Source organism: Mirounga leonina, unplaced genomic scaffold (genome assembly GCF_011800145.1).
Source record: "Mirounga leonina isolate KUSES-001 unplaced genomic scaffold, KU_Mleo_1.0 Mir_109, whole genome shotgun sequence".
Classification (NCBI taxonomy): Eukaryota; Metazoa; Chordata; class Mammalia; order Carnivora; family Phocidae; genus Mirounga; species Mirounga leonina.
Window position 1 is genome coordinate 2051072 of NW_023270244.1, and position 18397 is coordinate 2069468.

The window sequence follows — 18397 nt, forward strand, 5'->3', positions numbered from 1 at the left end:
CCAGCCAGAGTTGCTTTAAATCAATGGTTCCTATCCAGAGATGCATCCCAGAATCACCTGTGAAGCCTTAAGAAACGCACGTGCCCAGGAACCCAGCGAGGGAGATTCTGATTCTGTCAGCCTCTTATTTTCCAAAGAGCCGCTGGTGATTCCAATGTATGCCCCAATGACGAATTCTAGTAATCCTACTCCCAGGGTGGGACTCGAACTCATGACCCTGAGATCAAGAGTCACATGCGCTTCCAAATGAGCCAGCCGGACATCCCTTCTCCCAATTAAGAATTCTGACTAGGGGGACACCTAGGTGGCTCAGTCAGTTAGGCGTCTGCCTTTGGCTCAGGTCATGATCCCAGAGTTCTGGAATCGAGTCTCACGTCAGGCTCCTTGCTCAGCGGGAAGCCTGCTTCTCCCTCTGCCTGCCGCTCCCCCTGCTTGTGCTCTCTATCTCTCTCTCTGATAAATAAATAAATAAAATCTTAAAAAAAAAAAAGAATTCTGACTAGGAATCAGTGGTTTTCAGTTCCGGGTGTGTTAAAAAATTCTATGCCTAGACCATCCCAGCCGCTGAGCAATTTTTTTTAAAGTTTCTTTTCTAATTCCAGTTACTTAAAATACAGCCATATGAGTTTCAGGTGTATGTTATAATGATTCAATACTGCCATACATCACCCAGTGTTCATCACCTGACAGCGCACTCCTTAATCCCTACTTAACCCATCCCCCATCCACCTCCCCTCTGATAACCATCAGGTTGTTCTCTTTAGTTAAGAGTCTGTTTCTTGGTTTGTCTCTCTCTCTTCCTTTGTTTTGTTTCTTAAATTCCACATATGAGTGAAATCATATGGTGAGCAAAAGTGTTTTAAAAATTCTTTAAGATGATTCTCATGAGCAGTCAGAGCTGAGAGTCACTGCCTTAAATAATAAAACCTGACAAATGCAAGGCATGATTTATTTACATATATATTTTCAGAGGCATATCTACAGGTGACCCTTGATTACAAGGTACAGGGAAGGTAAAAGTATAGGGAGTTCATGGATAACCCAATCTCACAGTAATAAGAGTCCACTCTTGATTATCCAAGGGGGGATTAAGTGATTTACAGACTGCTCATGATTAAGGCTCAGCAGGCCATGATGATGGGCTCACTTCTCCCAACTCCATTCCCAGCTCTGGCCTCCATACCCTCCTTCAACAGCTTAGGTTCTTAGGAATATGGGAGCAGCAGGCCTGTGCTAATTATCCTGAGCCTCAACTGTACTTCAACTGCCGTTAATGTGCAAACTGATTAATCAGCAGCACGATAATAAAGAGGCAACTAACTATGCTTTGTACTGGTGAGGTCGCCTCTTGCTGAAAACGAGCTGCACGTGGAGAGTTCATTTTTATTCATTTTCCCCCTTCATGTGTCAACACAACTTTAACTAGGCAATGATGGGGCAGTTTTAAATCTGACAGTAAGTCATGTATCATTGCCTTAAGAACTCTAAATATTTAAGGCTTCTTGCATGCTTTTAGACAAAATCAATACTGTGGAGGAACTCCGTTTTCAAGTTTATAGATACAGATTTAGAGGCATGATGGATATAAACTAATAATGTTTGCCACTTAATTCTAATATAAAGTCTGTGCTTTATATGAAGCATACTGAGAAGTAAATGCTTCTCATTAGTCTTGCAGAGTGTAACTAGTTCCTTCCCTCGTAAAGCCTCTCTTCTGAGGAATTAGTCTCTTCCCTCTTCTGTAATAAATGAGATACTAGAGACTAAAGAAGTCAACATACCTCTTTTGGAGTTTGTTTTCCCCTTTCTTCCAAGTTTTTATTTTGAAAGAGTTCAAACAATGATGTGGAAAAAACTGTATAAGAAATACCCATATACATTTCTCCTAGATTCAACATTAACATTTTGGGGTGCCTGGGTGGCTCAGTTGGTTGACCATCTGCCTTCAGCTCAGGTCATGATCCCGGGGTCCTGGGATCGAGTCCTGAATCAGGCTCCCTGCTCAGCAGGGAGTCTGCTTCCCCGCCTCTCCCTTTGCCCCTCCCCCATGCTTATGTGTGCTCTCTCTCTCTCACATAAATAAGTTCTTTTTAAAAAATTAACATTTTGCCATATTTATGCTCGCATGAGCTCTCTCTCCACACACACTTCTTTTGGCTGAACCATTTGAAAATAAAGAGCTGACTTAATGATTACTTCATTGCTGAAAAGTGCAGCATGCATACCCCCGGAATGGAGATATTTCCCTATATAGCTTTAATAACGTTGTCACTATTAACAGAGCTAACAATAATTTCCTAACAATATAGCCAGTACATTTTCTTTTTCTTTTTTTTTTTAAAGATTTTATTTATTTATTTGACAGAGAGAGAGAGAGCACAAGCAGGGGGAGTGGCAGGCAGAGGCAGAGGGAGAAGCAGGCTCCCCGCAGAGCAGGGGGAGCCCGATGTGGGACTCGATCCCAGGACCCTGGAATCATGACCTGAGCCGAAGGCAGTTGCTTAACCAACTGAGCCACCCAGGCGCCCTAGCCAGTACATTTTCAAGTGTCCTCAATTGTCCCTAAGATGTCTTTATGTTGTTCATACATTTTTTTCAAATCTCTGGTGAATTTATCATGAAGTTGTATGGCCATGAACAGTGTATGTGTTCATTAAACATGCTAGTTCCACAAGGAATACCTGGCAGACCATGGGATTCTCTGTGGTCACTGAAGAAAGCAACTTCCCACCTCTGCAGTTATCAACTTAAAGATTTATTTGTAAAGGTTTCGAGATGTCCTAAGCTCTTCTTTCCCCTGACTACACTACAGAGCTATTTGTGACAGCCACAGAGGTGTTTTTCAAATTCAAGCGGCCACAAACTCAATGAAAGAACATCAGTTTTACCTCTAAAGTTCTCCTTACCCTTTCTTTCTTTTCACAAATCCTTCATTCTGATTAAAGCTGCCCCTTCCCGCCCACCTGAGTAAGTGGGTCTCTGCAGCAGCTAACAGATAATGATGGTGTGAGAAGCCTCGGAAGCCTGTTTGCAGCCTTGTGGCATGGCAAACCCTTCTGTTTTAAGGTTGACAGGTAGAAATCGAAAGGTAGTATAACTATGGCCGTGGGAGTGGTAGTGATGGTGGCGGTGATGGTGAGCTTATGGTGCCGGTGGTGGTCCCAATTTCAGACCCTTGTCCCAAAGTAAATATATATTCAGAAATATAAACCATAATTAGGTTCAATCAAGCACTTGAGATCCCATTCTAGAACTAGGCACGTTTTGTATATGACCAAAGTGTTACTGATACCCAAGGAAGTGCCTATCACCTGCGATTTTGTAAGTTTTGTGGGGTTTCCTTAGGCCTGGAGAATAAGGCATGTCTACACTTGTGTCATCCATATATCGAATAACACCTCCTTTTAATTGGGAACGTGAGGAGATCAGGATTACCCGACCAGGATAATGACCACAGCCAACCAAGAGACAGCTCCTCAGAACATCTCAACCAATACCTGGGCAACACCTTATACCCAAGAGCTTAGCTTCATTAGTGGAGACAAGTGCTTTCTCTTGTGCCAACACCCACTTAACCCTGACATGCTATCATGCCTGTAATTATTCTACAAAGGGTGCTTATGTCTGACCAAACACTTGAACAGCCACTGTATTCACCTCTGTAAAATCTGCTTGTGAAGAATGTTCTAGAGAGTGTAGAGTAATAAAATATTTATTGTAGGTTCTTGTGAAGTACAATGTACATCTGTATGTCTGGAAGTCAGCATCTCTAAACACAGAGGAGTCCCAAAAATCTGACTACCGGTTGCTTATTAAACCTCTAACTTGGTGATACTGTTCCTATCACTTACTCATCTGCTCTAATTTACCTTCATTGTTCACTGAATAAGTCTAGCATAATTTCACCCACTATTGACATTGGTTAAATATGATAAGCCACCTTCGAAATTAGTTTTATGGCCCAAAGAGTTTCATCCATCATTAGATCATGACTGTGCGCATTTAAAACCAGGTACTGTGTGTGTCTAGAAGAATGAACCACCCTGAGCCCACATGAAGCAGGACTATGTTGCTGGAACTTCTTGCATTAAACCAGTATCTTTTCAACCACAATTACTGAAAAGAAGAAATGGCATGAACACCAGCAGAGATTCTGGTAGAAAACAAAATACTATCACGTCTTGAGAAGGCCCATCACAGGTAGCTTTGATGCTAAGGGATCAAAAACCTGACCAATATCATCTTTAACTACATGCTAAAACAATTCTAGCAAATTCCAACATGCACCCAGTATGTTCAGGAAAATCAAACACTCATGTGGATGATGTCAGCAATGTTAGCTACCAATTATTATTAATTCTTTTAAAAAACTGAAATAGATTTGACCTTGAAGTGAGAAAGTGACCCATGTCTTTGCTAGGACTTTGAGTTCCTCTCTGTGGGCCATTAGGGATTCACCTGCAGACAAGCAGGCTATTTCTGTATATGGCACAATTGATTTTTTTTCTTTTTTTTTTTTAACCAGTGATTTTTTCCTGTGTCCATGGCAGTACAGGAAGATTTATGAATGCAAAATCAAACATGTAGAAATACCGTTTTTATCACGGGACAAAGAGCTCGATTCAATCATAGCAACGGAAATTCAACAATCCAAGAATATTTGAAGGAGAACACATACCTGCTCTTTGGATGGTACGAGGAGTTCTTCAATCATCATGCTGTCCCGTGCGTAGGAGCTTCTGTTCAAGGTGTACGACCTATCCGAACTGAAGGAGCGGAGGCTGTTGTATTTACAGTTAACCATTCAAGAGTGGTGGATGATGATGAGATGAATAAAATAAAATTAATGCATGCAACTTTGAAAACAGGCAAGATGGCTAAAAATATCAACAGAAGTCGTTCTCGAAAAGACATCATCAAAAATAAAATCCTTTATATTTGAGGAAATCTCTTCAGCTTGGACAATCTCATGATCAGATTTTGTTTAAAATTAGGCCAAATGGTGTTAAATCTGTGAGAATATGAAATGCATGAAAACTTTGGATGTTTCAACATGACAGCTGAACCAACATGGCAATTGAGAAGAACCAGATGACTCTCTATAATCTGATAATTGGAGAGAGTTTTCTATGGTAAGACCGTATGTTAGAGTCTCCTTTATTTCTGGTCCATATCTGTTCACCTTGCACTATTGAATGGAATTCTGACTGCTGCAAATGGGTGTGTTCATAAGTCTCTGGAAACCAGATATGGGTTTAACCTAGTAAGAGCTCGGGTTTACAGCTGGACTCATGGAAAATGTAGAAAAGGTCTTATGACAAACAGACCTTGCGTGATCTTTGCCATCTTTCTGGCCTTGAAAAATTCAAATTTCACACCTGGTTACTTTGTCTTTCCTTGCTCTCCTCCTTCCTTCCTTGTGCCTTATATTGTTCTCCTCTCTAGCCTCTCTTAAATCCTCTACACAGCCCCTGAGGTTCCCAGAGTGCAAGACCCCTGATGTCCTGAAATGCCTCTCACACACTGACCTCGAAACTAAAAACCAACAGAGAGTTGGGGGGAGGGAGTGGCAGGGCAGGAGAAGTGGGCAAAGATGCTCAAAAGATATGAACTTCCAGTTATAAAATAAGTAAGTCCTGAGAATGCAGTATACATCACAGCGACTTAGCTAATAATATTGTACTGAGTATTTAAACGCTGCTTAAGAGAGTAGATGTTAAAAGTTCTCATCACAAGAAAAAAAATATTTGTAACTATGTGTGGTGATGGATGTTAATGTGACTTATTGTGGCGATCATTATTTTGTACACCTAAAACTAACATGTTATATGTTAATTACATCTTGACTTAAAAAACAATAGAGTAAGGGATGTTGGGAAGCCTGCACATATGCATACTGGGATTGCAGCTAATCCAAGCCTTGGCAGAACGCCTTGGGATTAATCCTCCAGAAACAGAGGACAAACTTGTGAGGAGCTGCTCTGAGGTCATGTCTGTCTTGCCTCCCTATCCCACCCATCGTGATAGGCTGTCATAAGGTAACTTTGCATTGCTCTTGTTTTGAAGGAGGTCTGACACTTCCTGCCCTGCCCTCCCTGGAACAGAGCTGCAGAACAAGAAACCTCTTAGCGGCAGTCCCAGCAATGCAGTATCCCACAACTACTGTGGTAGGTAGACAGCCCCTTTTGTTTCGGTGGCGTCCTTACTCATATGGAGGACAAGGACAGTGGGAAGTTGCCACCCGTCACTGCCCATGTAAACAATAAACTGTCTGGATCTAAATGTGGCTGCTTGAATCTTTACCAATAGAATCAGGCCTTGGCCTTGCCTTGTGAGTGTGTGACAGGGAAAACAGCAAAAAGGTATATAAGAAATGGTTTCTTGCTTTGCACAAAATGACTTCTTTTCTCCACTGCTCACTATACTAAAGATTACCCAAGGTGGGTATTTTTATAACAAGATACAGAGGCCCCTGAATTACAGGAATCATTCTAAGGGTCTACACAAATGAGTAGATGCGTTCTTCTAGGATTAGAGCCTTGCCTTCCACCAGAATCTTGGGGGGATCTTCAACTTCAAAATAACCATCGTTCTCTAGTGTATTCAGCAAATATGTACGGACTCTTATGAGTAAGGCACAAATGTTAGAGACTGGATAGAGAAGCAAAAACAAAACCAGAAAGAACTAAGCCTTATTTCTGCACAGAGGAGTTACCTAGTAAGCCACGTGCCTGGCCATGTGCATGGGTGGGCCTTCTGGACCCAGTCACAGGACATATAACTCTTCATTTTTTTTTCCTGCTTCAGTGGCAAACATTTTTTTTTTTTTTCTGTTACTCCTGTTTCTAGCCCCTTACCTTCTCTCAAATACAATCTAACTCCCCTAAAAGCAGATATTGTCTTTCTACTCTCTAACTCAACACTGTCCAATAGAGCCTTCTGCAATGATGGGCATGTCTTAATCTGCACTGTCCAAAACAGTGGCCACTGGCCACATGTGGCCGCTGAACACCTGAGGCGTGGCTAGTGTGACTGAAGAATTGAAATGAATTTTATTTAATTTTTACTAATTTTAATTTAAACAGTCTTTTGTGGCTAGGGGCTACATCATCAGTGTAACTTCTAGCACTCATAGCAAGGTTCCATTTGCCCCAGTGATGTGGTGTGGGAGGCACTGGGAAGCCCCACTCTGCACTGCACATTCATTTTTAGAAATTCTGGTTTCCAATGCATATGCTAACATTGGTGGAACCACGTTACAGGATATGTGAACAAACACTTAAATGTTTAAAAAAATTATTACCTATTCATTTTAACTTCAGTTTTTAAATCTATCTAAGATTTGTTAATATTTTAAAAATATCCTCTGTTTCTTTTAACATCTGTATGAGTGCCAACTGAAGAACAGAGCCTAGAAACTGGGTGCTGTCAATGGAAAAGCCTAAAGATGTCTTCGTTTTATACAATGTCTAAGTTCCTGCTCCTCACTGTTCCCAACCAAGTTACATTAGACAGATGGAGCTCATTATGTCCATCAAGCTTAGCTCTGAATCCTTAATACATCAGAGCCATTTCAGCTACTAAAACTAGATATTATTTGCATGGGGATCTGGAAAGCATTAAATTGTTTTTAACTAAGGTCAACTATATTATTTGTAGCCATCGGTACACCCTAAGTGTTAAATACAGGAAGTGTTAGAAAAACACATGCCTCAGAAGTCTAAAATTATACTAATGTACCTAGCACAAAGTCAAATAAAACGGCCACCAGCAAACAGACTGCTTTTCAAATCAAGACTTTTTCTTCAAACCCAATGAAAGTTCTCCAGTTACATCATGCACTATACAAACTTTGTTAAAGGAAAGAAATTCCTTAAGTGTTCAATTTTGCATTAGTCACATCTCTTGTCATACATTTAGTTACTTCCTAAGTTTCTCAGAATTACAAAAGTGATTTTCTAATGTTGAGCAGGAAAAAAAAAGAAAAGCACATTGCAGCACAGCACAGCACAATGCTGAAGAAAATAAAAATGAGAATATGAATCAGGGAAGGGCAGAAAACACCGTAAAAGGGACATATCTTCTTACCTGATCTTGGGGCTAATTTAAAGTATTTTTAGAAAAACACAGGAGAAGTGGAAAGCAAAAAAATCAGACAGGGAAAAAAGAAAAAAAATGTTATGGTTGAATGAGTTACACACTGAATGTATTCCTTTTAAATGTTACACTCAGAATATTATATTTGGTGATACTCTAACAATACTTTAAAAAATATATCGGCTTTATAGATTTTATTTGCAGATTTGCCTCTGAGCATAACATGAGTTGCCAATGTAAAAAAAAAATGAGTTACACATAATAGCAACAAATCATAACGGTGCAATCAAGACCAGGAATGTGGAAGCCTTAGAACTGTCTTGAGAAAAACTGTAAGAGACAATATATGCTGGTTTCATCTCTCACTGGATGTCAGCTTCTACAATTTTCTATATACAAATGACTGATTCACAAAATGTAGCTTTTACATATTATCTGAGGAAGTGAATCAGCTAGTTAATGGATTGCAAAAGCTATTAAGCCTCCAAATAGAATTTTTTCTTGAGATCCTTTGAGATTCTGCCTATTTTCAGTTGTAGCTTGTGGCTCTGCGCGCTTACCTGAAACATTATGTATTTTTAAAAAGTTATTTTCCCCTTCCTATTAATGATACCTGCTACAATAAGCTTTTAAGGACTTTTATAAATACACTTATCAAGCAAAAATTCTATGGAGTTACATGACGTTCCAAATGCCACTAATAAAAAAACTGGAAGAAAAATCTATTCAGTATCTAAACTGGCCACATCAACAACACTGAGAATAAACTCCCAGGCTTTACTTTCTGGGAAGTGCCATTTACTATTAGACAATGAAACTTTTTACAACAGATCCTTAAACTATAGGAAAATGTCCTCAGGGCTCTGGCTTAGAAAGCTTAATTATTAGCTTTAAAATAACTTAACTGTCAGCAAACATGCTGTTAAACCAACCAGGGAAAAGAAGTCCCCAAATTCTGGACAAGGTCCTGTTTCTTTCAGCCAGCGTCAGGTAAGTATGAGCCAAGGTTTTTCACATGCAAAAGTTTTACACTTCAGTTTTAAGGACTGAATTTGCTACCATTCCTGTCTGTGACTTTGGGTAAGTCTGGTGGCACTCCTGACGCATCCCTTGTAAACAAGGTAATGGCATAGTTTTAGAAGAGATACCCAAACACTTGGCAGACAATCCTAATAAACTATATGTAATTTTTTTTTCAAAAATGCTCTCTTTTAAGTCTCAATCATGAATGATGCTTTCAGTGAAGAAGAGAAAAGAGTGAGCAATCCATACAACTGTATCGCACTTACTGGAAAATAAGATTTTTCATTCACTATGGAACACAATTTAATTTTGAAACACGGAGACCACACTGGCCCTCCCAGTTCTGTCAGTGAGCTCTTCTACTATCATGCCTGAAACATGACTGCAAGGGGGGAACAAACCAACACTCGACATGTTAATCACGGGAAATCAAGGACCGAAAAACCACGAAAGAAAACGGCAGGGCATGTACACCGGCGGTGAGAACATTCTACCAAATTCACACCCTCATCCAAAGAGCACATCGCAGGATAATGTGAAACATGAAAATGACTTTGGTTGATGACAAATCATGGTTGTATTAAATTAACTGTGAAAACCAGCAACGATAAAATACCTGGCGGAACGGGCCCCGAGACTGAAGCCCATGTAGCCCTCGGCGGGGAGAGAGTCGTCACCCAGCTCCTTAAGGTCCTGCGGCCCAAGATACTTGTCCGTGTCCCCTGTCATGGCGTCCTCACCTGCCAGTGCACAAAGCAAGCCAGAATCAGAAGCTTCCCTTTCTCGAAAATGCGTCTATTGTGGAGAAAACCACTCCTTTGGTCATCAGCAAATCATCCATGTTCTCATTCACTTTCCCTTACCCCCAGATAATATGTGTTACGTTTAGAAGGAAAAAGGGGAGGGGAGGTTAGTTCATAATTTCAAGAGTGAATGTAAGTAGCGAAAGGGCTCCTGGGATTCAGTACCAATTTTAAAATATTTCCCCGATCTCATCCCCCCCCCTCAAGCCCTGGCTGACTAGAAAGGTGGATCTTTTTTGTCAGTTAGCTTTCCACGCCTCACCACAAGGAGGGCAGCTTGTCCGAATGGACGTGGATTGCAAACTAAAAGCCACCTTGCCATTACTACTCTGGAAATTAGACATGGGAAAGGAGTGGACTTTTTTTTTAAATGTCTTCTCACACACAAGATTTCAGTTTGGGGCTTATGTAAGAAACTAGCAAGTCATTTAACCGGAACTCTCACTGCTTCGCTGGAGAACGTTGAAACACATCAATTTCGAACTGTTTCTACACCTGTCACATGAACAGCTTGGTCCAGCTGCCCCAGGGCTGGAAGGTGACTTGGAAAGGAGCTCTACCTTCTGTAGAGTCCAAAGGCAGAGACCAGCACTTTGAAAGAAGAACTATATAAATTGCTCTCTGCCCATCAATACAAAGAGTTAATTCCGTAAAACTTTTACTAGCTACATAGGCATAACATGACCTCACGGAAAAACCACATTCCAGGAGTGACAGAGCAGGTTTTTCAAATGCCTTTTGCCCTCTGGGACGGTTCCCATCCTTTTGAAAATGCAGCACAGTCGGTGGAAAAGTTAGTTCTGCAAAGCAGGCAAACCTAATCCCCTTTTTATGACTCTCCTTCCCTTTCTGGACACAAGTTTGGCTGGCCGAGAGAGATTTCAAAAGCGTGGATGTTATGTTTTCTCAAAGGTAAGTGATTCATCTGTCCCAGCTATATTTTCCAATTCCTTCATTCAGTACCGTTTATAATTTCCATTCATTTAAACCCAGGAAACCACAAGAGCTTAGCTTTTAAACTACCAATCAAGTCTAAAAATACACTGTCAACTACTGTTTTTGCAAATATAAAAAATAAACAGATCTGCTTTCTACTACTACCCAGTACCGAGAGATTATTTTAAGTAACTATTCACAGCTGGGCTATTTGCACATTCACTGCATCTGAAACAAACACAGCACACACCAAGTACGACTTAAAGAAAGCGCTTACTCTGTGGTAAAGCCATTTCCACCAGGCGGGGCTGATCAAATGTTTCCCTGATGTTTCCAGGAATTCCTTAAGCAGTGATTTAGAATGTACCTCGGAATCAGCCCAAACAAACCGACCCCTGGGTTGTATTCGCCGACTTCACCACCGCCGCTGGGTTCTGCTCAGCATCTTCGTGTCCTCACAGGCAGTTGAAGAAGTACACATCGTTTTCTAACTCATCAGAGTTCAGAGATTTTCGATATTTCAAACCAGAAAAAAATAAAATAAAAAAGAGCCAAACCTGGCTACCCTTAATTGAGAAGACCCTTTTGATCACTCTGCAGACATCCTTTTAAAGCTCCTTCTGATTGGACCAAAAACTCCGCTGGCAAGCCTCTAGCAGGACCGAATGGTGACATAAATGCAAGCCCTTGAGTTATTTGTATGTAAATATGAGGACTGCTCCAGTGTAGACTTTCGGTAATTTGATACCAATGGCCGGTGCCTAACTGGGTAACCGCGGCAGCCTTAAATCTAGGGAGAGCCAGCGAGCGGGGTGCTGCGTTTAATTACGAGGTGACTCTTCTCCAACATGAATGAAGAAACAGCCAACCCAGGTAGAGGAAAAACAGAAGAAAACAAAGAAGTGGCCCAGGAGGGGAGTGGCCCGGAGCTCCAGGCAAACTTTCAACTTTGTTCTCGGCTGCGAACACCAGGAGCCCTGGTTATTTATGGTCCCTGTCAGGTGGAAGGAGGGGGAAAAAAGAGCAGGAGGGAGGGCCTGCCCTTGAGCCGAGGTGCTGAAACTGGCGGGCCGAAAGGAGCCTCGGTGGTTCCCGAATCTCTCCGAGCAGCACTGGAGGATACACGAATCCCCACTGCTTTTTATCAAGAGTTGGAAGAAAGGAGCAGAAGTGAGACGAGCTGGAAAAAGCAAGTGGATGTCTGCTTCACTTTGGGCACAAGTTCTTTAGGCTCTTTAACACCCTCAAAGGAACTCCCTGGTGCTCCCTCCTTGAGAGGGCTCGGTGGGGAGCGCCCCAAGCAGGGGCCAAGAGGTCTTTGCTGCAGAGGGCAGGACGCAGCCCAGAGGAGGCGCTTCGGTCACTTTGCTGTTACACTGTTTCCCTCTCTCTGGGACTCCTGGCCTCCCTTTTGAGCTGCTCCACCCTGTTTGTGTTGGCAGTGGAGGAAAAAACTAGCAGGACTTCTGCATCCTCCATCTGGGTACGCTTGAGAGGCGATTTCAATGGCTTTTTTTCTCAGACTAGCTGGAAAGTTAGGCTAGACACTAAGTAAAGGGCTTTGAACGGTCTTGCTGAAACAAGTGGTTTACAGCACTTTTCCATGAGTTTGTCTATCTGCTGGATTGTTCTCTAAAGATACAGAAATTTCAATCTGTAGAACCGAGGAAGTGGGGAACACATTTGTTTTTCCTGGATAAATGCAGAGCTCAATGAATGCATGACCCATCTAATAGTAAGATGACAGGAGACCCGGGGCTTTAATTTGAGCAGCCTGACTGTAATCAACATGGTAAATTTGCAGGAATAGAAGGGAAGCCATTTATAATGGCTTGAATTATGTATTGAAAAATATTCCCAAGCAAAAAAAAATATGTATTGAAAATGTACTGAAAAATATTCCCAAGCAAAAGAAGAAATTTCCAACTTTGCAAAGAATGGAAGGGGAAGTCATGGTTAAGATGGAAAAATGACTAAACATTAATCTGTTTTCCATATCTGCACTTAAGATCTAAACTGCTTAGCAAAGCCTCATTCAGTGACTGCCGCTCAGTCAAGCTTCCTAACAAGGACTGCAATGAAAAGGTTCCTTCCTCTTGACTTCTCGGCAGGCCTTCCCTGGCCAGTCCAGCACACCTGTTGCCCGTCTGTTATACAGAATTATTTCAGTCCCTAGAATTCCGAAACTCTTTAGACTTTGAACCATTACATAGCGTGCACTCTTGATGGAACCTTTATCCCTCTTCTTCACCTGAGTAATCTCTTCAATCTTTGACTCTAAAATTCCTCCTGTCCTGGACTCACCATCTTAAGTTAGTGCACTGTTCTTTGTGTGGGCTTCCCTTATCAGAGCGTATTGCCAGGGAATACGTCTGTTTAGTCTCTCCCACTGGAGGGTAAGATCCATGCTAGATTAGGAACCAAATTCTTCCTGAACCTGGCATATTGCAACAGCCCCATAAATATTTTTGGATTTCATCATGGCTTTTATTAAAGAGCATAGTCAAAACAAAACAAAACAAAACAAAACAAAAATCAAAGAAAACCAGACTCTTAAATACAGAGAACAAACTGGTGGTTGCAGAGGGGAGGTGGGTGGGGGGATGGGTGAGAAAAAAAATAAAGAGGCTGGTGGTTGTGATTTTCTGCTCATCTACAGGCCACAGCAACTTAGCACTCTCTGGCATGCCAAGTTTGATGACTGGTATACAGTAAACTGTTAATAAAGTTAAGTTTCTATTCTTCTTTACCCATCCTTCTTAGACTTCCAAAATGGTCACTATGAAACCAAAAGATGCCCAGAGTTGAAATGGGGGTGAGAGCTATCAATATATTTGGCCAAAGATTCATTAAAATAGCCTTATGACATGGTGAAAACATTTCTTACAAGGGGTTTCAGAAAGTAGGAACCCGGGCGATGGTATTACTTTAAGGCAGTCTTGCATAGTCGGTGCTCTGGATTCAAATCCTGGCTTCATCATTTGCTAATTAGGTGACCTTTAGAACACTGTTTACTCTGAGTCAGTTTCCACCCCTACGAACCTGGGATAATAACTCTGCCTCTAATCTTAGCCCTCTTGAGGGAATTCAATGAAATAATGCACAGAATAAGGGCTTCACCAGCACAGTTAGTGTTATTCTGTAACACCGTCTCTGCTCTCCACTGCCTAACGCAAGGCCTGGCTCCTAGGTACTCAATAAGTATTTGTTGATTGACGGATTGAATGAATAATAATAGACCACACTCACTCTCCTTTCAATAAACAAAATATTCTATAATTTTGTACAGTACAACACAAATCTAATCAAAAATTAGAAAGGAATGACATGAATTGTGTTGAACGGCTTGTTAATGGCCTCTAATTCATTCTACAACCCAAAAATATTTTGATTAGTGATAGCTTCGGACCAACAGGCCTGAACATAGATAAGCCAACAAAGATAATGGACAACTCTGATAGAATATCAGATATATTTAGTTGAAATATATATATATTAGCAAGAATCACACATTTTCACTTACTAAGAAGCACTTGTGTGGATTTATGTTTCCTTGAAGTGTTTGGTGCAGTGTTATAACAGTTGTGTTGTAGATAAAATTGCGAATTTTGTGGTGAAGAGGGTGTGGCAGCTAGCGTTTAAAGAAGCTTTCTCCCCACCCCTACCACGAACCGCGTCTCTTTCATTGAATCTGGGCTGGTTCAGTTTTGAACAATAAAATGCAGGGAAAGTGATTTTGCATGACTTTTCATTAGTTCAAAGAAACCTTGTAGTTTCTCCTTGGCTCTCTTTTGAACACTAGTTTAGGGGAAGCCAATCCCAATGTAAGATATGTGACTACCGTGAGACCACCATGCTGTAAAGAGAGTCAAAGAAGCCATAGGGAACATGGAAAGAGAGAGAGAGAGATGCCCAGCTAGCCCTCAGCTGTTTCAGGGCCGTCCTTGCGGGGCTGACAGACCTATAACTGAAGATACCACATCGAACATTCTGCCATATTGCTCCCACCCCAGCTGCTACCCAACTGTAATCTCAGCAAAGAGCTCAAGAATCCAGCTGAACCCAGTTAACTCACACAACCATGGGAGATAATAATAAATTAAGCCACTGATTTTAGAGGTGTGTCATTACAGTGCAGTAAGCAGTGGAAACAGAGAGGAATGAGAAATGACAAGGTCCAAAGGTAGGCCAAAGAGGTCACATGCTGATTGCTTAATGCATCCCTAGTGAATTGAGAGTTAGCTCTGTAGCGTGCTACCTAATAGCACAGACCAAGTCCAGGAAGACTACCCTGGTAAATGCCACCAGAGGAAGCCTCATCTATTTAGTACTGACTTTATGCCTCTTAAAATTATGAGCACTGGTGTTCTCATTGTTAATCCATTTCTGATAATAAAATACCAGTGTCTGGAAAATGTTTAAAGGAGAACACAAAACACCCCAGTCTACCTCAATCCCACCATTCACCAATAATAAAAGCTGTTCGAGGCATTTCACTTCAGTTTTCCAGCTATCCCCTCTTCCTAGTCCTCCTATCATGTGACGGAATGTACCTAACCCAACTTCCCTGCAATCTTACATTGTGCCCACTAATCAGCCCTTTTACGCTGAATAGAGGAAACAGTTCTTGGCTAATATTTAAAAGTGTCTTCATGCCCTAGGAGTTTTCTTTTTTTGCATGTCATTTTTTTCTGTTTTCCATCTTAAGATCATCACCGAGGAATACTTTTGTTGCTCTCCTAGGGGTTGAAAGTTGTTTTCCCCTCTGTCTGGAGACAAGAATCATAAAGAAAGTTCCTTAAGGTAACTATACCAAGTTACGTGGTCTAAAACTTTGCTCAGAAGTGCTTCATTCCTCTGCTATGAAATGCACAATCTTCTTCCCAAGGTATTATACTTTGTAACATTATGCAGTTGCAGTTAATAATACATTACACTTCAAATGAACTAATAGTAGAAAACCTTCAAATCATGTGGGATTTTAAAAAAAGGCTAGATTAGAAAGAATACAGAGGATCTAGACTCTAGTGATTTATTAGGATTTGCTTTCTTTTTTTTTTTTTTTTAAGATTTTATTTATTTATTTGAGAGAGAGTGAGAGAGAGCACATGAGAGGGGGGAGGGTCAGAGGGAGAAGCAGACTCCCCGCTGAGCAGGGAGCCCGATGCGGGACTCGATCCCGGGACTCCAGGATCATGACCTGAGCTGAAGGCAGTCGCTTAACCAACTGAGCCACCCAGGCGCCCAGGATTTGCTTTCTTAATAGAACTCAGCAAATAGTCTCACAAATAGTTAATGATCGAAACTTAGATTTAGTGTGCTTATTCTGAAAAAAAGTGATTGTTTTGACCACCACATAGCAAAGAAAAGAAATGAAAACTTGGGAAAATAAATCCTTTAAGCATGTCTAGTCTACCTTATAGAATAGTAGCATGAGAGCACACCATTATAATCACCCCTAGTATCTACTGAGCATTTACTATGTTCTAGGCACTGTGTGGTGCTTTGTAAGCATTATTTCATGCAATTCTTGTAACAACCTTATGAAATAGAATTGTCCCCATTTCAATATAAAGAAAACCTAGTTCAGAGTGGCAGATAACCCACGATCACTTAGAAATTGGGTAAAACTGGATTCAAAGTCAGTTGGTTTGACTACAGAGCCCCACTTTTTAACTACTGTAATATGTTATGTTATTGAACAAATACTATAAGAAATTGGTAACCAAAGTGTAAGCTCCATGAGGGCAGAGGTTTTTGTCTGTTTTGTTCCACATCCAGTGCCCAGAACAGTGCCCGGCATACAGTAGGTGCTCAATAAACGTGTGCAGTGAAAATTCAGTGATTGCCTTTGGAGGCAGCAACTATATTACTGGAGTGAGGAGAAGAAGGGAGACTTACTTTTCACAGTAAACTCTTGTACCTTGGGAATTTTATACCATGTGCATCTATCACCTATTCAAAAAATGAATAAAATTAACAAAATAAAACAAAACCAAATACAGGGACTGCATACTTATATGTGTGCTTATATATACGTATAAGTCATACTTATATGACTGCAGATAAGTCATATAGGCTGTGTTCCGCATACCAGAATAGGTATTTTGACACACACAGGTCTGCCAGGTAGATGTGAGGATATGTATGTGCACCAGCAAATATTTGGCAAACGTGGAGAGGAAACTCAATTCTTTACGCTATGTGACCTTACTATTTAAGAGATGGAACAGGAGGGATAAAATCACAAGGCGGGAAGAAGGAGATGCACATTATTTATGTGCCACTTCTAATAGCTCCCCAGTGTTCTAAAGTGGTGGTTCTCAATCTGTAGGATGCAACAGAAACCCCTGAAAATCTGTATTTCTACGAGTTCCCAAGGGAATCTGTTGCTCCGGGTCCAAGAACCACACACTGTGATAAGCACTGGTTTAAGGGATTCTTACACGTAAGTGACAGTTATCTAATGGCAGTATTGATTTGAGAGAATTAAGTATCTATTTTCCTGCTGGGAATTACAAGAGTAATTAAAATTGCTTCAGCACTGGAATTCAGTGAATGGAGTGCAGTATTTCTAAATTTCCAGGCACACGTTTGTATCATCTGAGAACCTTGTTAAACTGCAGACACTGACTCCACAGGTCTGAGGCTGGCCCTGAGATTCTGCGTGTGGAACGAGCTCCCAGGGGACCGAAAACCACACTTTGAGCAGTGAGACAGGAGGGCACTGGACTAGGCTCTGTTACGAGTAAAGCCAACTATGGCCTTTGAGGCATTTTGTCTCCAATAAAGACCGGGACACAAACAATAATAGAAATACTGTACTACGTCTCCTGCTGGTTATGATTGACTTAGTGCTTTGCATGTGTGAGACACTGTGCTGGGCACTTTATATGCACATCTCATTTACTCTTCAACCCCATGAAGCAGGTACTCTCATTTCCCTTTTCTAGATGAAGACACAGATTCAGAGAGGTGCAGTTATTGTTCAAAGATCACATGTCTAGAAGGTGGTAGAGTCTGGGATAGCCCAAGCTCTTTGCCACCACACCCATGTCAGAGGATGGGCATGAGTAATCACAGACGTGTCCAAGAGCTCCCAGGAAGAGGGCATCACCTTTGATTGAGGAGGTGGGGCAGATGTTGAACGGAGGTGCGTGAGTGAAGACAGGCCGAGGGGAGTGGTAGTGGGAAGTAGGCCGTCCCCAGCCACAGGACGTGGCACGAGAGGGAAAGAGGGGGAATGTTCTGAGAACAGCAAGCAGCCAGCTTTATTCAAGTGATAGGCAACTGAGTTGTGGGAAGTGAGGGCCATGTTGGGCCATGTTTATAGGGTCTCTGAAGTTGGATTATAGTATAACAATTGCCATCCAAGTGGCAAGCAACATATGTCCGTCAGTGGGTGAAAATGCACTCATTTCGTTTGATCCATACATATATATGTATATACATATATAGTATGCACACACACACACAATCACTGAAGACCCAAACCCTCAAAGCTCTCCCTCTTCCTCTCATGTTCTCCCACCATAATT

General features: G+C 41.4%; 1 protein-coding gene across 2 annotated transcripts in view; it reads right to left on the reverse strand.

Moving 5' to 3' along the window:
- LOC118019981 (ankyrin-3) overlaps nucleotides 1-18397 on the reverse strand; it is a 331347-nt gene that overhangs the window by 89849 nt on the left and 223101 nt on the right. Inside the window, exons 1-3 of one of the 2 annotated variants that reach the window (XM_035019738.1) lie at nucleotides 11137-11721; nucleotides 9737-9860; nucleotides 4679-4781 (exon numbers count right to left, since the gene is read on the reverse strand). In XM_035019738.1, the coding sequence (XP_034875629.1) occupies nucleotides 4679-4781; nucleotides 9737-9860; nucleotides 11137-11152 (243 nt within the window). In that variant the 5' untranslated portion in view covers nucleotides 11153-11721. Of the gene's footprint in view, nucleotides 1-4678; nucleotides 4782-9736; nucleotides 9861-11136; nucleotides 11722-18397 lie in introns of those variants that run through there. The other variant, XM_035019746.1, reaches the window with a different exon arrangement.